General features: G+C 42.1%; 3 protein-coding genes across 6 annotated transcripts; 1 reads left to right on the top strand and 2 right to left on the bottom strand.

Moving 5' to 3' along the window:
• The first annotated feature begins 606 nt into the window (after positions 1-606).
• On the top strand, positions 607-4792 carry si:ch211-59o9.10 (uncharacterized). Of its 2 annotated transcripts, none has more exons than XM_011476413.2 (11): positions 607-689; positions 991-1197; positions 1769-1826; positions 1904-2255; positions 2358-2449; positions 2520-2600; positions 3419-3494; positions 3625-3719; positions 3915-4033; positions 4116-4215; positions 4592-4792. In XM_011476413.2, the coding sequence occupies exons 1-11, from the start codon at positions 616-618 to the stop codon at positions 4670-4672; spliced, it is 1335 nt and encodes a 444-aa protein (XP_011474715.1). In that variant the 5' UTR covers positions 607-615; the 3' UTR covers positions 4673-4792. The 2 variants fall into 2 exon arrangements, with proteins under 2 accessions (XP_011474715.1, XP_004069828.1); XM_004069780.3 differs by having other exon boundaries at positions 2355-2449.
• On the bottom strand, positions 4314-6296 carry lyrm5b (LYR motif containing 5b). Of its 2 annotated transcripts, none has more exons than XM_004069794.5 (3): positions 5979-6296; positions 5812-5908; positions 4314-5020 (listed from the first exon to the last, which is right to left on the bottom strand). In XM_004069794.5, the coding sequence occupies exons 2-3, from the start codon at positions 5854-5856 to the stop codon at positions 4814-4816; spliced, it is 252 nt and encodes an 83-aa protein (XP_004069842.1). In that variant the 5' UTR covers positions 5857-5908; positions 5979-6296; the 3' UTR covers positions 4314-4813. The 2 variants fall into 2 exon arrangements, with proteins under 2 accessions (XP_004069842.1, XP_004069843.1); XM_004069795.5 differs by having other exon boundaries at positions 5812-5883; positions 5979-6271.
• Positions 6297-7112: 816 nt separating this feature from the next.
• On the bottom strand, positions 7113-19994 carry nedd1 (NEDD1 gamma-tubulin ring complex targeting factor). Of its 2 annotated transcripts, none has more exons than XM_004070152.1 (15): positions 19820-19994; positions 18365-18507; positions 17369-17463; positions 16531-16647; positions 16313-16453; positions 15417-15646; positions 14716-14917; positions 14503-14626; positions 14261-14389; positions 10766-10855; positions 8203-8360; positions 7934-8123; positions 7715-7856; positions 7541-7607; positions 7113-7298 (listed from the first exon to the last, which is right to left on the bottom strand). In XM_004070152.1, exons 2-15 carry the CDS (start codon positions 18498-18500, stop codon positions 7194-7196), a joined length of 1926 nt encoding a protein of 641 aa, XP_004070200.1. In that variant the 5' UTR covers positions 18501-18507; positions 19820-19994; the 3' UTR covers positions 7113-7193. The 2 variants fall into 2 exon arrangements, with proteins under 2 accessions (XP_004070200.1, XP_078805094.1); XM_078948968.1 differs by lacking the exon at positions 19820-19994 and adding an exon at positions 19276-19370.
• Positions 19995-20340: the final 346 nt, after the last annotated feature.

The following is a 20340-nucleotide window of genomic DNA, read 5'->3' as shown; positions in this document are numbered from 1 at the left end:
TTGGCTGCACAAACCATTCTGACCACCAGAATTTCAGTCAACAAGAGAGTTCTCCCCCAAGACCTGCTGCTGCTTTCATCATCAGCTTCAGGAGAACCACCTTTGTCTGGCGAGCTCAGTGCAAAAGTCCAGTCCAAGTCGAAGAGACCCTCTCAGCTACTAGCTGCTGCAGTTTGATGTGGCCAAACTAGTTTTTCAAACATTTCATGTTGTTTTCTTAAAACAATATTTCTCTTGAACTGTTCTGAGGCATTACTGTGCTTACCCCCACACATTCATACACAAACTTACACACATTTAGGATTTTACCTATTTATGATTTGTATTTTCATGCTTATCTCAAAAAGACAAATTTATGTCCAGTTTGTTTTTCTTTGTAATTTGGTGCAATTAGTGTTGAAATTGATAATGAAAACTACTCTTTGAATCAATCTTTAGACTATGACTTTACATTATCAATGCGTAATTCATTCAGTTTTCTGACGGGATTGGCAAAATCAATTCAAGTTATTTAAAATCTATATATATACATATAAACACAGTTTACAAAGATACAGAAAACGAAATCAAAGAGTGGACGGAATTTTCGGTGCTCTTTCTTTGTAGGTACCGGAAATGCTCGATGTGCACTTCCTGTTAGGATCCCTCTCAGGTGGCGGTTCCTCTGTTAGCACATATCCAACGTTCAGGTAGAGTTGATCGATTTTTTTCGTGATTAGTTTGAGTTTTGGTCAGTGTGTTTCTTGCGATCGTTTATCTTCAGGTTCCTAGCAGGCGCATCAAAGCTAACGTGAGCTAGCATCGATGAATTTCACGGCGGAACGTTAGAAACGCGCTGCTTTCGGGTCGTGATCGGTTCCCGGGATATTTTTTACGACACTGATGAAAACAGATTTCTTTGTTTTCTTTTTTAGATCAAATTTTAATGTGTTGAAGTACACGGATTAAACCGGAACACACAATGCTAGCTATCTGATTAATCTGTTACAGCTGGACGTGGGGTTCGGGTCCAGAGAGGTGGGAAAACATTTTGGGTTCAGGCATTATCGGTTCTGAACAAGCCATGGCTGACAGGCTCTCAACCAGCCCCTGTCCATCAGAACCAGACAGTCCAGGATCTTTGAATCGAGCCCTTCTTCTGGAACCCGCAGATGTCCTGTGTCATGATCTGTCCATCATCGTTCCAGAGACACCCAGGTACCGAACCGAACTGATAAATCTCACCAAAATAAGAGTTTTGACTTTGTGTTGGTTGTTTTAATAGGAATAAGACAACCTGGCTTTTTTCAACTTGTTTGGGCTGAACTGTGTTATTACATATATAGTTATTAAACCTTGATTAGATTATGTGTATAATTTACATATTTTTCACGTCTTTATGATTATTTCAATACTTTAAGGGCACAAGCAGAAGCTGCAAATGTCGTACTTACATTACATGATTGAGCAGAATGAAAGCTAAGTTCTCACATCGCATACTCGTTTATTGCCAAAAAATAAGGAAAGATACAGATTTATTATCCATTTGTTCTTAAATTCAAAGATGCTGTGATGTTCCTGAATAGAAAGTGTTGAAACTTGGTTGCCTGAGTCGTCTGCTTGCATGTTTACTGCCATCACTATGTGAGACTGCTGTCTATCCGAGTCCATCTGTTTGGTTCAGCTTGTGAACCATGCGTTTTACTCTGTTAATCTGCAGGGATATCGTGCAGCTTCCTTCTGACTGTTTTAAAAGGATCAACATGGCCTTTTCTTCTGTTTTTTCCAGCCCACAGCTCAGTAAACGTCGGAAGTGTTTCCGAAGCATAGAGGAGCGTTTGAGCCCTGTGAGTTTCTGGTGTTGCATCGTCTCACTTGCTGGAAGCGCCACATCCTTGAGGGTTTGCTGTGTTTTTGTCCTCAGGTGGGAATCAGAGGCTCTGCTGGAGCAGCAGCTCAAGACTTTTCACATAAAACGAAGCGTCGGCGACTGACTGAGCAGACTACCGGCTTTGTTCCCGCCTCTTCTCTGAGGGCTTTACCACTGGGCAGCTGGCTGGAGACCCCCTCCTCCTCAACCTCCTCCTCCTCCTCCTCTTTAGGGTCATCCACATCCTACCTCACACCTGTTTCAGTTGTTAGTTCAAAACAGATTCAGACAATTGCTTCTTCATCATCAACATCAGCCTCAGCAGCATGTAGCTCCAGCTCACTGTCTTTTCTTACGGAAGAGGAGAGAAGATGGCTCAACAGAGAGCAGGGAGACACCTCCCCAGGTTTGGAGAACCTTTAACACCCCTGGACGTACAACCCAGAATGTGAAAATCTTTGGCCGTTTATGTTTTTTCCTTCCTCATTGATCCACTGTTCTGCAGCAGAGGTGGAGCCCGTCATCCTCATTGATGAGGACGATGGCACTGTACGCACCTTACAGATGGAGGAAGACGAGGCGCTTGCTCGAAGCCTACAGGTAGCGGCATTCACCTGCAGCCTTAGATACGGCTCACTTGTAAATCTGACTGTCGTGTTTGGATGTTCAGGCTCAGTTTGATAAAGAGGAGCAGCTCAGCAGACACCACCATCACCAGCATCAGCACCGACTGCAGCAAAGCCCACATAGGGTAAGGCGGCATTTTACTGCATTATCATGATTAAAAATGTTGGCTGGGTTAAATCTGAGGGTGTGCATAAAGTCAAATCTGACGTGGATAAACCTGGACCACAAATGCTTCAGCGAGAGTCCAATATTGGAGCTTGTTATAAACTCGTTATAAACGGTACCAGACCTGAAACCCTTGAGGTTGGTTATTTTGAGAGTTGAAAACTTTTTTCAGAAGATTTCTGTCAGTGCAAAAGCACACATTCCAGCGTCTTAGCTGCAGCTGCACACCATGCCTTTGTGGGTCTCTGCAGAGCTGGTAGATATCCCAGACGCACCTGCAAAGAGATGTGCATAAAGGTGACCTAGTTCCCAAACACAAACCGAGCAGCCTGTCGTTATTAAAAAAGTTAAAACCTGAATTTAAAAATTCAAAGTGTGCATTATAAATATGTATACTTGCTCTGATTTTAGAAAACTCTTCATCTGTGGATTCAAACATTGACGTTTTAATGTTACACACAAACTGCTGGAGACGTGTTACTACAACAAAACACCTTTCTGCTCATCAGTGTAGATTTAGAGGATTTTTAGACCTCTGCTTGGCTGCAATCTAATCAAACAAAGGTTCCTGGTGGTGTTTGGGTCAGACTCACAGAAGCAGTTTTGAACTTTCTCTGCTTCTCAAACAGACAACAGCAGCTTGTTGACTTAGATTGGTCTGAACCACATAGAACTGTTGTCACAGCACGAATGACACTATGAGGCTCAGCAGAGTAAACAGTCTTTTGAAGCTAAGCTGCTTGAATCAGGAATGGGATCATGATTGTCTCTGTGCAGCACTTCTCCTATATGGAGCCTCACTGGATGTCTCAGGTGTTGGCTGCTGTCTCCCCGCTGGTGGGCCTTGAAGACGGTATGATCTCCACCACACGATTGAAGAAAATGACCAAAAATATTCCCGATTTCTTGTCGGTCTTAAAAAAAGGCCAGGCTACTCTGTAATTGTGTAATTTTTTTTAAAACGCCTTGCATGTTTTTCGCAGATCTGATTGGTCAGCATAGGCAACGTGGGCGGAGCAGCAGGAGGAGAAATATTCTTCCAGACTTTTCGGATGACATTCAGGGAAACAACTATGAGGTGAGGAAGAGGAGAAGACTGTAATAATGAAGTCTTCATCCTTCTATTGCAAAGCTGTTTTGTAGTAATCTTTGCTTGATGATCTCTTTCACGTGTCGTCTTTCCAGCTTCTCTTTTCGTCTCTGCAATTTTGTTTTCTGTGGTAGAGGTGGTTTTCTTTGTTCTGACGCAGCTGCTCCTGTCTTTCCTTTTCAGGCTCTTCTAGAGTTTGAGGAGCGGCAGGGAGCTGTGGTCTCCAGGAAACTTAGCCGCAGAGAAATCCAGAGGTTTCCCACCAAAAAATTCCATTCGGCCAAAACTGCTGGGAACACGCAGTATGTCTGAGTCGTCTCCTCCTTCACTGCTCACAGGGCCCCGACGCCAGTTCAAAGCTCAAGTGTGTCATTTTGTCTGCAGGTGTCAGATATGTTTCTGTGACTACAACGATGGGGAAAAGCTCAGGATGCTGCCGTGTTTCCATGACTACCATGTCCAATGTATCGATCGATGGTTAAAGGTAAGTGACTGAAGGAGAACACGATCCACATTTTGTTTTTTGTAGTTGTTATAGAAGAAATACTGTTATACTTACCTGCAGAAAGCACAAATCTAACCTTCAAAGTTGATAAGCTGTTTTATTTTAAGATTTTTGTGCTTAAGCTGTTGGGGTCACAAGAACACACAAGAGTTTGTTTTTTTCGGACAGAATCTCACAACAGTGTTTTAGAAAAGCAAAATATCCATCAGTTTCTGGGATGTCTGGGATGTTTTTCTTGATGTCAAGTTCTCAGATTGCAAAACTCACAAACATGCCAGCAGTTAGAGTGAAACATGGAGATTTTTTATTTAAAGTAAGACCTCTGTCCTTTTCTTTTTTGCCCTCCACCCAACAGGATAACACCACCTGTCCAATCTGTCGGGCCAACCTGGCTGATGGGTCTTCTTTCGTCCCCTCAACACAAACAGGAATCTGACATGGAACAACTAAAGGATTCGTGTTTTTGTTTTTATTTTTCGGGTAATTACCTGACTCTTCAGGAACAACTGCTGCTATCAGGCTTGTTGAACACAATAAAGAAGATTTTTTTTTTAAATGTCAGAGTCTCCGCCGAGCATCACTCCTCATAGTAGCGTTTTTTCATGGCTCGGTATTTCCTCAGGAAGTAAAGCGCCTCCAGCTCTCGAGCCACAAACTCCCCTCGAGCAATCAGAGCCTTGATCTGCTCCTGGTCCTGGACCGATTTGTTTTTTGAAAATGCAGATCGCAGACGATCTCTGAAGTAGTCGCCACCTTTGGGGTACTCCCGCCCGAGGTAGAGGAGCTGAGGACGAAGAGTGGAAGCAGCATTACCTGTTGCCTGCTTTTAATCAAAGAAAACAAGAAGATTTCTTCTTTGAAGGTGGTTTTAGACTTTTTTTTTTGGGTTACATTTCATGTACTAATTTTCAGTCCAAAAAGTGTATCATTGCTAAGATTTGTGGTTTTATAATTTGGTTGTTTTAATCAATTGAGGTAGCTTAACCAGCAAACTATTAGAAAAGGTATTAAGCTCAGACTTCATATAAATCACTGAAGTCCATCTAAATGAAAAACCCATAAAATTGTATACGTAAGAAAAGAAAAGTCTATCTGATGTAATAAACTGTACATCTTCACAACACAGTTATCTCAACGGGCTTCACACTAATAATTTTACAAAATTATAGAATCAGTCATAAAATATGAACAATAGCTAATTGCTCAACTAGACAGACCCTTGACATCCCTACCCTTAGACAGGAGGGTCTTCTCCTTTACTGGAACTAATGCAACAATGGAGGATGACATTTTCCAAAACGCAAGGTCTAATATTTTCCATTTCACACAGAAACTGGTGAAGAGGCTCCAACATTACTATTGTCAGTGAAGTGACATCAGATGACAAGTCAATATTTATGTAGGATGTGATTTTTTTTTAACTATGTCCCTACCCCACCACCTGTCAATCATAAAGGGAAATGGGAATTTAACCCCCACCTGACATCTGATCATTTATTCCAGTAGTTTAGCCACAAACAGTCTTTATCTTCTATCAGTCCGCAAAGCGGGATTTTTTGCGACGGGAGCACTCACATTCTTGTAAAGCTGAACCACTTCTCCCCTTAGTGGATTCGCCATGGTCCTCACGACAGCCGGAACCGAACCCTAAAAAACCGTCTGTCAGATTCGACTGGACGAGAAGGGACAGCGATCTTGTATCTTTAGAGTTAAACCTTTAACTTTTCAAACTTTCTGCTCACCTGTTCATAAAACGTTAGCTCCCAGCTGCCCTGAACTTTGACCTTCGGTTAATTCGCCCAGGCAGAACCGAACTTTCACCTGGTTATAAAACCGAACCGAACTTTCACCTGGTTAAAATCGCGAAAAGTTCCCCCGGTGCTTTCGAGTTATCACTATTTAACCCACGACGAGACTGACTTTAACAACGACCCGGAATTTCATTAACTTTAGAAGGTTTACAAAGAACAGCTGAGCCGTTCATAACCAGTAAACAACCAAAGAGTTTGAGCATGCTGAGATGATAACCTCCCACAAACCCCTGCGGGCACATGCGCACTAACGTCCGCAAACTGGAAACAGAATTTTGAAAACCTAAATCACTTTAAAATTGTCTTTACGGATAAAAATTGGGACTATGAATACAAAGGTTACGGTCTGTTGAGAAATTATGACATTACTCTCTTAAATTTGCGAAAAGTCAAAATTCTGAGATTTTTTTGGGTCAAAATTCAGAGATGAAAGTCTGAATTTCTCATAGCGCTTTTTTTCTTGACCTTAATGCTCTTCCGTAGCCGGTCATAGACGTCCTTAAATTTGGCGTTTTTTGTTGAAACCATACTTGGTCAGAATTCACAAACTTATAAAATGTATCTTTTCTTTTAATTTTTTTAATCAAACAATGAAAAATAATTTTGAAATAAAATTTTCCATACTATTGCTGCAGTTTGGTAGTGGAAAGTTAGCTCTTTAACTGATTTTATTTGATTCTATCTATAGATGAACTTAAACTATTTTTAGTGTAATGTCAGATTTTCTCAAATCGAATTTCCTATTAGATTAGCAGGAAATAAAAAAGGGACATCAAGCAGATTTAACCCTTGTGCTATCCTAGGCACTTTAACGTTGGGAGTTGGGTCATCTAGACCCACTAGACAGTGCTCTGAACCTGGAATCAATGATTTGTGATCTTCACTGGTGTCCATGGATAACATGAAATCTTTCCACCTTTGTCATTGTAGGAATAACACGTCAAAGTAAGGGTGGGGTCATCTAAGATAGCACAAGGGCTAACGAACATAACTTCCAAAGAAAGCTGAAGCCTGATGAGAGTGACTGCACTGAGCAGGTGGAGCCAAACCAACAGCCACACAAAATTAGAATGAAAATATTTTATTTATTTTAAATTGAATACAATATAATGTCATCAAGCAAGAGCAAGAACAGGCTGTGGGCCTTCAGTATTTTGTTCTAAGCTGACGGTTCTCCTCTCGCAGCCTCTCAATCTCTTCTACCAGAGACTCGTTGACCGAGTATTTTTCCATGAGCCCTTGGACCTCCACCTGGAACACAAACACCAGACTTCAGTCCTTCTGATCTGAATTGCAGCCCAAAACAAAGGCGATGAAATGTCAGACACTCGGAGGCCAAAATGACTTCTTAAACTGTCCCTGTGTTCTCGAGCAAGGCAGCTAAACCCTTAAATTGCTTTGGTTGAACATGTGTGCTCAATGTAATCCAAGATATTATTGCTAAAGGCCTAAATCTGCTGTCAAACAGAACCTTGAGCTGTATGTGATCATACCAGCAAGATGTAGAACTGCCGGATCATTTCTATCTGCAGGTTGATAATGTCCTTATGACAGGCGTCTCTGAGAAAAGGAAAAAATAAAAAACAGAACAGGTCGTGTGATGACAGTTTAATATTGTCTGTGTCCATATTCAAAGTGGCTGATCAGAGGGTGAAGGGCAGACAAACCTGCACTCTTCCACAGTTTCATGGATCATGTTCTGAATCAATTCGATCTGCAGAGAGGACAGGGGAGCAGCCCCGCCGTGTCCAACCACCTCTGCAATGCTCTGGGACAGCGAGGAGGAAATGGTTGCGGGTGGAACCGGACCTGAACGTTCAAACACAGGAAAAACATCAGCCTGCAGATTTTTTTCTGCGAGCTCTACCTGTGAGACGAAGCTGCACCTGCAGTAGAGGTAGGGGTTTTGTAGACAGGTGAGTCGCAGTTGAGCTGCCTTTGAATGCCATTGGCTCTCTGAAGACTGGGCTCTGGAGTAAAGAAGGGTCCGGTTGGCTTACTGTGGTTGGTCTGCTGGGATGTGGCGAGTGTTGCAGCCCCCTTTCCCTCCAGGCTGGAGTTGCTGTCTTCATCAGCCTGTCAAACGAAATGGATCAAACTGAGAAAAACATTCAGGAGGCGGGCAGTTCAACATCACCTGGGCTGCACTGCTCACCTTCCTGGAGTCACCAGCTTCAGCACCTGCGGAGCTGATTGGCTCCTCTTCTTGAATTGGCAGCGGTGACTGGAAGATGGACAGAGGGCTGTAATAGCGCCCCCCGGACGGTATTTGGGTTCCCAGTGGAGTTCTCCGCTGTGAGCTAGAAAGAGGGTCTAACACAGACAACCATCACTATGACAACAGGAAGGAACCTGAGACCCACGTTCACCTCAGACAGAAATCTACTCTGCTCAGACCTCAGCCGATCCTTTTTCTCAACATGACAATGGACAAATTTAACACATTCATCACATTAATAAAAGCCGATTCTACTTCTTTTTTATTTTTTATTTTGCTTAGTCCTGAGTGAACATCCAAAGCCCCTTTTGTTTTTTGATTGAGGGGAAAAATTAAAGATGCCAACACTCTTTCTAATTCTGTTGAAGACCCAATACAATGAAAGTTGAGTTTTTGATGTTTTTAACATGTTCTTGTGCCATTTCCTGATGATGGAAATTTGCAGAATTAGGAAAACTGCATTTGGAAAAAGCTTGTAGTTGGAATATATAAAGTAGAATCGATGAGCCACAAGCTCATGCTCCATGCGAATCCATCCACTTGCAGACAAATAGATCCATGCACGTCTTTGTTTTTCTCGTCTGAGCTGGAACATGGATAAAAACTGTACAGCTCCAACATTGCTAGCCATTTTTGTTGCACCGCTAATGTTAGATTGGGGTAGTGAGGGGATTTAAGTTTGCGGGAAAGCGTGTGAAAAAAGGAATCTTGGGAAATGAGCGCAGCCAACTTTCCCGCCCTCAACTCTGAGGTGAATTACTACTCCTGCTGCTCTGCAGAAACTATGTCCTAGAAAACAACTTTGGCTAAAAGCACCAATCACAACTAAAGGACCACTGGGAACACTTTGAAAATAGATAAAAGAAATAGATAAAATCATTTCATGTGTGCATTATTCACCACAATGATCTCTTGAAGATTTTCCATTCTGGGTTTATTAGAGGAGCGTTTTTCAACCTTTTTGGAGCCAAGGCACACTTTATCCTTGACAAAAATCCCGCGGAACACCATCAACCAAAAATTGAAAAAAGGAGGAACTCATAGACTGTATTGATCTACAGTATCTCTGCAATCACACGTGCATTATTGTGATAATTGTGGCAGAAAAAGCTGGAAGTTGCAGCTGTTTTTTTTAAAAGATGTAATAAAAATTAAGTTAGTTTTCTGTAATAATTTTCAACTAAATTATTTGAAATTTTACCCTGGTTGTTGTTTTCCCTTCAGTTTATTAACATGCAATTTTATGTAACCTCACAAAAAAACAAATATATTCTTTCTAAATAGTAATTTTTTTATATATCTATTTCAATGTTAGTGCAAAGGCAACTGTAATTTTTTTAAAAACAATTATATGATCACAATATGTTTGATAACATTTACACAAAAAGACTGTTTTCTTTTTTTAATGAATGAATGAATGAATGAATGACTATGCTTTCTGTGGATACACAAAAAGTGAAAATGTTGAAATTTTATTAGTTTTTCTTTTGTCTTAATCAAAGATGAAGTCTTTGAAAACTTTAACCAAAATGTTTTATTACTTTTTAGATGATTAAATTGTTTCAATTGAGTCTCATTGTGTCTGTTGGCCAATCCACCTAAATCTTGTTTCTTAAATGTTATTACTTCTTCTTAAATTGAACACATAACATAATCCAGACGTTATTAGAAAAGTGTTTAAGTTAGAAAGATGACTTGGACCAAACTCTGGGATGTTTGGCTGTTAATAAAAAACACAAACCTTGAAGGAGAACTAAACTGTTGACCTCTGATTTCATCAAGAAGATTTAAAAACTGTTTGATGTGTTCGCTGTGGTTTCAAGACGTGTAAGAGGGAAGACTCATTTTACGCTGAGACGCTGTCACTTTGTCCCTATGCATCATGGGAGATGTAGTGCGAAAACTGCCACAGATGGCAGACAGACTCGCATCTCTGCGCTTCATTGTTTTGTTCACTTGGTCCACGGTCTGACACTGGATTCTGCGGAAAGCGACGAGCTTTAGCTAGTATTTTTGTTGGAACTTAGAGACTTTATGAGCAGAATCGGAACAAGGAAGTGAAGACTTTAACCATTTCTGATTGGTCAGACTGATGACGTATGAATAAACCTCCAAGAATGATTAGTGGAGAAAGCTAAAGGGGCGGGACTTTTCCAAAAACGGATCTACGGTATCTGCTAAAACTGTGGCTGAGTAGCGGTATCACCATTCATATCAAAATGTCTTTAATTTAATCAAATAAACACAAAGAAAAAAATATTTTATGATCTTTCATATTCCTAACTACTCAGTGTTTTATCGGGGCCTGTTTGGATGAACACAGAGCTGATATCCTGACGATGGTAAAGCTTTATAGATCAGTGAAAATGAATTTCCCACGGTACACCTGACCCTCTCTCAAGGGCACACTAGTGTGCCGCGGCACACTGGTTGAAAAACACTGTATTAGAGGTCAATAAAATGTAAAATTATATTTTATCTATTTATGTTTTTCACAAACCTTCTCTGACTGGAGAAAAAATATCCAGACTTCCGCGGCCGGTGGGCTGCAGATCCTCGCCTTCTCTGGATAGCTTCTCCAAACTAGTAACTATGGAAAAACAGAATAGCAGAAGAAATGGACATGCAATGAAATGATAGGTTCTCTTTTAAGTAAAAGTAAAAGAATAAAAAGTGGCACATTTTACGGTATAAACAAAGGAATCAAAACAAGAAGATATCAGTTTACACTTCTTCTTTCTCTTTCGGCTTTTCCCATCAGGGGTCGCCACAGCGAATCATCCTTTTCCACCTCACTCTATCATGAACATCTTCTACCCTAACGTTAGCCAACTTCATGTCCTCTGTTAAGACATCCATATATCTCCTCTTTGGCCGTCCTCTTGCCCTCCGGCCAGGCAGCTCCATCTCCAACATCCTTCTACCAATATATCCACTATCCCTCCTCTGAACATGTCCAAACCATCTCAGTCTGGCTTCTCTGACTTTGTCGCTAACACAGGCAACGTGAGCCGTCCCTCTGATGTACTCGTTCCTTATCCTGTCTAACCTGGTCACTCCTAAGGAGAACCTCAACATCTTCATCTCTGCTACCTCCATCTCAGCCTCTTGTCTCTGTCTCACTGCTACCGTCTCTAACCCATAGAGCAGAGCTGGTCTCACCACTGTCTTGTACACCTTTCCTTTGAGTCTTGCTGGCACTCTTCTGTCACACAACACTCCTGACACTTTCCTCCAACCGCTCCAACCTGCCTGCACTCGCCTCTTCACCTCTTTTCCACAATCCCCATCACACTGAACTGTTGACCCCAAGTACTTAAACTCCTGCAACTTCTTCACCTCAGTCCCCTGTAACCTAACGCTTCTACCTTGATCCCTCTCGTTCAGACACATGTATTCTGTCTTACTACGACTGACCTTCATACCTCTTCTTTCCAGAGCAAACCTCCACCTCTCTAGCTGTTCCTCCACCTGCTCTCTACTCTCACTGCAAGTTACAATGTCATCCGCAAACATCATTGTCCAGGGAGATTCCTGTCTTACCTCGTCTGTCAGCCTGTCCATCAGCATAGCAAACAAAAAAGGACTCAAAGCTGATCCTTGGTGTAGTCCCACCTCCACCTTGAACTCCTCTGTCTGACCTACAGCACATCTCACCACCGTCATACTTCTCTCATACATGTCCTGAACTACTCTGACATACTTCTCTGCCACTCCAGACGACCTCATACAGTACCACAGCTCCTCCCTCGGCACCCTGTCATACGCCTTCTCTAAATCTACGAACACACAATGCAGCTCCTTCTGACCTTCTCTGTACTTTTCCATCAACATTCTCAAAGCAAAAATGGCATCAGTGGTGCTCTTACGGGGCATGAAACCATACTGCTGCTCACAAATCTCCACCTTCTTCCTAAGCCTGGCTTCCACTACTCTTTCCCACAGCTTCATTGTGTGGCTCATCAACTTTATTCCTCTATAGTTGCTGCAGTTCTGCGTGTCACCCTTGTTCTTAAAGATCGGGACCAGAACGCTTCTCCTCCATTCCTCAGGCATCTTCTCACTCTCTAAAATCCTATTGAACAACCTTGTTAGAAATTCCACTGCTGTCTCTCCTAAGCACTTCCATACCTCCACAGGTACGTCATCAGGACCAACGGCCTTTCCGCTCTTCATCCTTTTCAGAGCCTTCCTAACCTCATCCTTTCCAATCTCTGCTACTTCCTGCTCCACAACAACCACATCTTCCTCCCTTCTTTCCCTGTCATTTTCCTCGTTCATCAGCTCCTCAAAATACTCCTTCCATCTTTTCTGTACACTCTCTTGGGTTGTTAGCACCTTTCCATCTCTGTCCTTAATCGCCCTTATCTGTTGCACGTCCTTCCCATCTCTGTCTCTCTGTCTGGCTAGCCTGTACAAGTCCTTCTCTCCTTCCTTTGTGTCTAACCTGTCATAAAGCTCATCGTAAGCTTTCTGTTTGGCCTTTGCCACCTCTCTCTTCACTCTACGCTGCGCTTCCTTGTACTCCTGTCTACCTTCCTCAGTCCTTTCTACATCCCACTTCCTTTTAGCCAACCTCTTCCTCTGGACGCATTCCTGTACTTCCTCATTCCACCACCAAGTCTCTTTACCGTCTTTCCTCTTTCCAGATGACACACCTAGCACCTTCCTACCTGTTTCCCTGATAATCTCTGCTGTAGTTTCCCAGTCATCTGGAAGTTCATCCTGACCACCCAGGACCTGCCTCAACTTCTGCCTAAATTCCTCACAAGTTTCTTCATTCTGTAGCTTCCACCACTTGGTCTTCTTTTCTGTTTTCCCTATCTTCTTCTTCCTGACCTCCAGAGTCATCTTACACACCACCATGCGGTGCTGTCTGGCTACACTCTCTCCTACCACCACTTTGCAGTCATTAACCTCTCTCAAATGACCTCGTCTACATAGGATGTAGTCCACCTGAGTACTCCTACCTCCACTTCTGTATGTCACTCTATGTTCCTCTCTCTTCTGGAAGTAAGTGTTGACTACAGCCATTTCCATCCTCTTCGCAAAGTCCACCACCATCTGTCCCTCCAGATTCCTTTCCTTCACACCAAACCTGCCCATCACCTCCTCATCACCTCTGTTGCCCTCACCAACATGCCCATTAAAGTCTGCTCCAATAACAACTCTCTCTCCTCTGGGAAAACTCTCTATGACCTCATCCAACTCACTCCAGAATCTCTCCTTCACTTCTAACTCACAGCCAACCTGTGGCGCATACCCACTGACTACATTCACCATCACCCCTTCAATTTCTAACTTTAGGCTCATCATCCTGTCTGAGACTCTTTTCACCTCTAGAACACTGTTTACAAACTCCCCCTTCAGAATCACTCCTACCCCGTTTCTCTTCCTATCAACACCATGATAGAATAGTTTGTATCCTCCTCCAATACTACGTGCCTTGCTGCCCTTCCACCTTGTCTCCTGCACACACAGTACATCTACCTTCCTTCTCTCCATCATGTCTGCCAGCTCTCTGCCTTTCCCTGTCATTGTGCCAACGTTAAGAGTCCCTATTCTCAAACCTATGTTCCTGCCTTTTCCCTTCTCTCTCTGGCAACGGACCCTTCTACCTCCCCTCTTTCTTCGACCAACAGTAGTCAAATTTCCACCGACACCCTGTAGGTTAACAACATCGGTGGCGGTCGTTGTTAACCCGGGCCTCGACCGATCCGGTATGTCTAAAGTGTTGTGGATGATTCGCATGGTTATTTTGGCAATTTTTACGCCGGATGCCCTTCCTGACGCAACCCTCTCTATTTATCCGGGCTTGGGACCGGCACAGAAGTTACTGGCTTGCAACCCCTGTGGCTAGAAGATATCAGTTTACACCAAAACTGTATATAAAAAATATTTTTAAAAAACTCTCTCTCTGTGCAACCAGTTGTTCCCGGAGGAGTCGCCCCCTGCTGGTCTGTAGACATAATGCACGTGTGCATCAGAGACCAACCTTCACGGAGAGGAGAGAACATGTCCAGACTGTTTCTTCCAACGCCACCGAACTTCTCTGCACCAACTGGAGGCTCCACACTTTTCTGACCTGCTTCTGGACATGGCGCCTCCATACCTGCACCCTCCCCTGAACACAATACACTTAAAAGAAGCTCAACAAGAATAAAACCCCACTTGTTTCTGGATTTAAATCAAACAAAAACAAAACACAGCTGACCAATTTATAATTTCTTTCCGCACCTGTGCTGGTAGACAGTCTGTGGTGGGTGGGGCCTCTGCTGGAAACCGGATCTGGCTGGCTGCTGCTGGACACTGAGGAGCTAGATCTCTTTGAGGATATCTTTGTTGATCCCAGTTTGTTGGACTGAGGTAGGAAAGGGTAAACAAGGACTTGAGAATTATTTTGCTCCACAATTTGGAACCAGCTCACCTGCCCACCTAGTTGGCAGGTACCTTGCTTCTGCTGGTGCTGCTCTGAAAGCGCAGGCAGGTCACTGACGTTCTGTGAGCCGCAGTGATCCTCATGGCGGCGCTGGAGTTCCTCAGGTCGTACTGATAGATCTTCCCCTGCGTGGAGCCGACCACCAGACCGGTGCCGTCCGGAGTGAATTCCACTGAGGTCAAAGGACTCTCTACGCGGATGGAGCGCAGGACTCTGAGGGCAGAAGGAAACATCCAGTTATTTCATGACAAAACAATAAACTGATTTATTGTCTCTGGGGAAAAAAAACCCACTATCCTTCTGAAAAGTTATTCAAAAAAGTTACCTGGATTGCACAAATATTTTTGGAAAGAATCTCTCATTTCAGCCTAAACCTCAAAATTTATATAAACCATTTAAGAGGTCTTTATCACGTAAATCATTTTTTTGAACTTTTAAGTGTATTACAATGTTCATTCATCACAAAAAACTATCTCAAAGCAGTATTTTGATCCGTTGCCCCTCTCAATTCATAAAAACGAGCGGGGCGTCACATTGTGAAGTAGACCAGTGAGAACAGCCCCTTCCAGAAAGAGTCTGCGCTGCCAGCATCGCTACCAGGCTAAAACACACACACACCTTCTCACTGAGCTAGTGGTGATTGGCTAAAATGTTTTTGGAAGGCTCCACAATATGGTTCTGGTTAAACTCTGGTTGAACCCAGAATGCTCACATCCTGCTGGCCGTATCATAGCAGACGATCTTCTTGTCCAGACCCACGCTGACCACGAGGAGGTCACTGGTGGGGGAGAAGGCCACGCCAGAGGCGGGAGCTTTGTGGGCCCCCTCAAATACATGGAGCTCCTTCTGGGTGTTTGAGTCCCACAGAACCACGGAGCCGCTGTCTGAGACGGTCCCCAGCAGGGAGCGCTTCACTGTGGACAACCTGAGGTCGTGGATGGGCTGAGGAAGATGAGGAAGAGGTCAGTCAGTCAGACTTGGAGGTGGATCCTAAAACCTTTTGAAAACGCACACCAATCATTTTTTTTGTCTATTTCCAAAGCATTCCCAGTGGTCTTTTAATTTGGATGATGCTGTTTAAGCAAACATAAAAACTGTATTGTTTTCTGCTCCATTCTGATGCAACAGAACAGGGAGTTTGTGGCCCACCCATTTTCTACGTCACAAATAACATTATTTTGTGTGCTCCTGATTTACAAAGATTTGAATAAAGAAAAACTCATAAATGCAATTTCAAGCTTAGTTTTCTATCCGAACGTCCATCATGAGAAAACCTCCATAAGAAGATGTTAAAAAAACACCAAAGTTTCAGTGTGGATCTTCAACTTTTTCAACTGATCTTAAGCTCCCAAAATCCTTGCAAAAACTGTTGAGAAAAATACATTAAAATGGTTTGTGTTTTCCTGTACTGAACAGAATATTTCAACGTTTTTGCTCTTTCCGTCACCACCTATAATAACTTATAAGTTCTTTTCATTCATAATTTTTTTTTTCACATAATAATAATTTGAAGACACTACGACTTATTTTCTGCAAAACAGAAGGAAAACAAAAATGAGGCAATCCCCTGATTGTCACATGGACCCATTCGGGTCAGGGCAAACTCACGTGGTCGCTGCCGTGGCCGAATGCTTGGCTGGACAGGTTGGTGGTCAGACTGTGGAGAACCAGGTCACCGCTGGTGGAGCCTGAGATGATGCGACTGTCGCTGGCATTGAAGGATACACAGGTTACCTCTTCCTTGTGGTCCTGACAGACACACCAGAGCGTCAGCTTCACTCCAGGTGGGACTTTAAAACTGAGCGAGTGAGGCGGCAGGGTCTTACTTTGAGGGAACGGTGGAGTCGCGAGGTCTTCAGGTCCCAGATGTGGACGCAGTGATCCAGACCACCACTGACCAGGAACTGGAAGGATGAACTCAGGCACACACGAGTCTGCTTTTTCTGAGCAAAGAAAAAAGGTGGAGGAGGACAGATATTAGCCGGACATTTCTAAGACTAAGAAAGATCTGAGTTAAGGTCAAGCGAAAAACACACTCAACCTTTTCTAAACCAAAACTCCTGAACCCCCCCCCAAAAAAAAAAAAACAACAAAAAAAACCATAACTTTCCATAGCCGAAGCTCGCAGCTCACTAGACTGCAGAGAAGGATCTCCAAAAAGTTCCAAAAATATCCCAACATTTGCAGGTGTTCTGAGTAAAGCCCCTATGATACGGGAATTTTGGACATGCTAAAAAATAATTAAAGCAGTCACACGGTTTTTGGGAGGATTTGTGTAAAAGCATAAAAAAAAACATTAGAAAGTTTTTTGAGGAAAAAAGTTCACCGACGCTGACAGGAAGCAGCAATAATTGATCCTTCATTTATCCCACACAATGGGAAATTCTTCTCCGCATTTGACTCATCCCCTGGGGGGAGCGGTGAGCTGCAGCTGAACCGCGCTCGGGAGGCCCAAGGACCCCCACTGGGTTAATATTGATATATGGTAATTGCCCCCGGTGCCATTGCTCATTTCCCTCTGGGAATGCGTGGCAGCCCTTTACCTTACCAACCGAGCAAAATATTTGCAGTCATAGTAGCGGAGCCTTCAGAGGTAAATATAAAAAACTGCACTGAAGCAGCTGCACTGGTGAGAATGTGATGCAGAAGCAACAGCGAACTCACCCCCTCCGCCAGCTCCACCACCGGAACAGGAGCCAGCTTCAGGCTGGAAACCACCAGTTTGTCTCCACTGCTGCTGGCGCTCACCAGGTACTGGTCTGAAAGAACTGCTTAAGGATGGAAACTTTACATTTACATCGTCTGTACTAGAAACATTTTTGAGTCTGCTACAAGAAAAACTAGTAGAAAATCACAGGAGATGCTTTATAATTTACTTTATTTGTTTTGTTTTTTTGTGTGTGATCAATTGTGCCTGCTTTATTCTTAAACAATGGACGTTTTTCTGTGTAGATCATTCTCAATCTCCTCTGTGCCGTGTCTCCTGAGAATAAGTTTGCCTAATTTACATAAATCCTTTATCTCATCAGACCTTTGTTTTCATTCTACAATATTGGACTTCTTTTTCTATGAGGGTTTAAACCTTGAGTTTAGACAAGAGAGAAAAGTGTGAGAATGTTAAAGACCCAATCCAATGAAAATTGTATTTGTGTTTTTAACATGTTCTTGTGGCACGTTTCTAATGATGGGAGGACAATGTATAAAATTAAGATTAAAATTGCATTTCTGAGTATTTCTTTATTCAAATTCTGGTAAATCAGGGGCAGACGAAAAATGCCGTTGGAAAAAGTTCCAATATTGCTCACAGTTTTTTCTTTTTTTGCACCTGGAGTGTTAGGTTGGGGGTGTGTGGGCTGTAAGCTAGAAGGAGAGCATTTAAACAAAGTGATGAAGGGAAGGGGAGCAGGTGACTACTTCGTAGATTTCACCTATCGGAGGTTATTTTCAGAGCGCAACTCCGGCGATAAACAAGGGATCATTCTATACCTACAAACACTACCGATATTAGTTATTTTTTTATTTTTTATTTCTAGAGTTAATCAAAGACGTTTCCGTCTGCCTTGACGGTCAAATTCTAAAAACGGTTTCTGTCCAGATGTTGACAGGAATTAAACTACAGCTGTGTACTCGCATCTTTGTCCCCATCACACATCAGGATACTGTTGGAGCTCCAGCAGGCCTGAGCCACTGGGCTGCCGCTGTTGTGGGGATTAAACTGCTCCAGCGGTGCCATGGTAACCACATCCCAGAGCTTCACACAGTCTCCGGTCGACACCAGGCGAGTCGCCTCCTCCATGGCAGGGCTGGACACAAGACAAACACAGCTCAGCAGGTGAAACAAATATTTACGGAATTTAATGAATTACTTGGAATATATAAACAAACAAGCAAATTAATTACTTACAACAAAAAAATAAAGTTTCAAAGTAGATTAGCTGAAAGCTCAAAAGTTTTTTTCAGATGCAAGACACACACACAAAAAACTGTACAACTAAGGAAAGAAACTGACAAATGTAGAGACAAAAGACACTTGAAGAAATACCGCCAGAAAAGACTAACATCATTTAAATCTGTAGACAGTAAAATCAGAATTCAAAAGAGAAACAGTCTTGAAATAAAAACAATCTTTAGAGATTAATTTAAATGAAGAGAAGCAGCTCTTCTCATTCTGTTTCAGTAAAGAAGAGTTATCCTGTATGCAGATTAAATCAAATCAATCTTTATTTATAAAGCACTTTTCATACTAAACGTAACACAAAGTGATAATGATGAAGTAATGCCACCGAAGGTTCATTTGTCTCATGTAGGTTAGTCATTAAAAAAACAACGATTCTCTCATTTCAAAACATCCTTAAACATTGTTCTTTAACAATTTTCCATAAAACTAGTTTCTGAAACGAATTTAGTATTTTCTGAATCCAAAAACCCCAAAGTGGTGCCATTAATATCACGTCATATAACAGTAACAGCCATTATTATTTTAATAACTATCTATTTAAACAAAAAAAAAAGTTATACACATCATTAACTGTTTCTATATTTCATGTCATAAACTCTTTACTTTGTACTACCGTTTCAACTCCTCTTGGAAGGCTATCAATGAGGTTGGGAACATGGAGCATGTTGGTATCCTGAAGTATTTAAAATACTTTTACTGGAACTAAGGGGCCAAGCCCAAGTCCTGAAAAACAACCCCACATCATAATTCTTCCTCCACCAAATTTTATACTATACACATATAATGAATGTCTAGAACATATATGTGATAAAACAGTTATAATTTGTATATTATTTATTGATTTATTTGTATTTTTGATTATTGATTGAGTTCTGTTGAGTGATCAGCTGACTGTTGAAAGACTGACCTAACCCTAAAGTTATTTTAAAACATTATTTTGTAAGATTTTTTCGTGAAGTTCAAACTTTTTTGTAAAAAAAACTAATCTGCAACTGCTAGTACTAGTAGTTAACGCTAATTACTACCAAAAAAACAAGGAGACAAGGCGTCAGCGAAGGTAAAGTTGACAAACAGCTGTAAAGAGTCTGAAAAGTACGGATCAGACCGGAAGTTGTAGAAAACATTCACAAGTTAAATATTGCAGGTTTCATACGAACCCAAACAGAACCAGAGGAAGAGCTGAGATGAACTCGCTTATTTTCTTCCAGTCAGTAAACCGCCACAACGGAAAGCCAGGAGGGACAAAAACAGTCTGCCTGCTGCTTCTTCTTCTTCTATGGTTGATTAGCGTTTGTCAAAGAGCTTCGGGCGCATTGCCGCCACCACCCAGTCTGGAGTGTGGTTCAGGATGTTTCTTTATTTTTCTGTGTCCTCCCATAGTTCAACCGAGATTTTCCACAACTTCGTTTTCTTGAGAAACAAAATTTTAAAAAAATTCTAAACACTCCTGTTACTAAGTACAAACTGCATCTATTTCAATTTTTTCTTCAGTTTTCCCATTTTTTTCTTTGAGCAGTCTTCATTGTTCTGCAGATTTGTCACGTCTCATTATTACATGTTCTATTTTCATAGTGCCACCACAGAATTCACAATTCCCACTTGCATATTTTACTATCTTGAAAAGCTGTTCCCTAATGCCCAGAGAGCAAACATTTCAATTAAGTTTATCCATCTTCTG

The sequence above is a fragment of the Oryzias latipes genome, chromosome 6 (genome assembly GCF_053564925.1).
Source record: "Oryzias latipes strain Hd-rR chromosome 6, Olatipes_Hd-rR_3.1".
NCBI classification, from domain to species: Eukaryota; Metazoa; Chordata; class Actinopteri; order Beloniformes; family Adrianichthyidae; genus Oryzias; species Oryzias latipes.
Note: the sequence above shows the minus strand (reverse complement) of the source record. Positions and strands in the feature narration are given on the sequence as shown.

Excerpts from the sequence above, each read along its gene's own strand:
- si:ch211-59o9.10 (XM_004069780.3), top strand. The coding sequence starts at position 616 with ATGCTCGATGTGCACTTCCTGTTAGGATCCCTCTCAGGTGGCGGTTCC. Across the intron at positions 1,198-1,768 it reads ATCGTTCCAGAGACACCCAG|CCCACAGCTCAGTAAACGTC; the intron begins GTACCGAACCGA and ends TGTTTTTTCCAG. Across the intron at positions 3,495-3,624 it reads GCTGGTGGGCCTTGAAGACG|ATCTGATTGGTCAGCATAGG; the intron begins GTATGATCTCCA and ends TGTTTTTCGCAG.
- lyrm5b (XM_004069794.5), bottom strand. The coding sequence starts at position 5,856 with ATGGCGAATCCACTAAGGGGAGAAGTGGTTCAGCTTTACAAGAAT. Across the intron at positions 5,021-5,811 it reads TGGTTCAGCTTTACAAGAAT|CTCCTCTACCTCGGGCGGGA; the intron begins GTGAGTGCTCCC and ends CTTCGTCCTCAG.
- nedd1 (XM_078948968.1), bottom strand. The coding sequence starts at position 19,319 with ATGTTCCCAACCTCATTGATAGCCTTCCAAGAGGAGTTGAAACG. Across the intron at positions 14,627-14,715 it reads GCAGCACCAGCAGAAGCAAG|TCCAACAAACTGGGATCAAC; the intron begins GTACCTGCCAAC and ends TTCCTACCTCAG. Across the intron at positions 8,361-10,765 it reads TTTTTCTCCAGTCAGAGAAG|ACCCTCTTTCTAGCTCACAG; the intron begins GTTTGTGAAAAA and ends TGTCTGTGTTAG.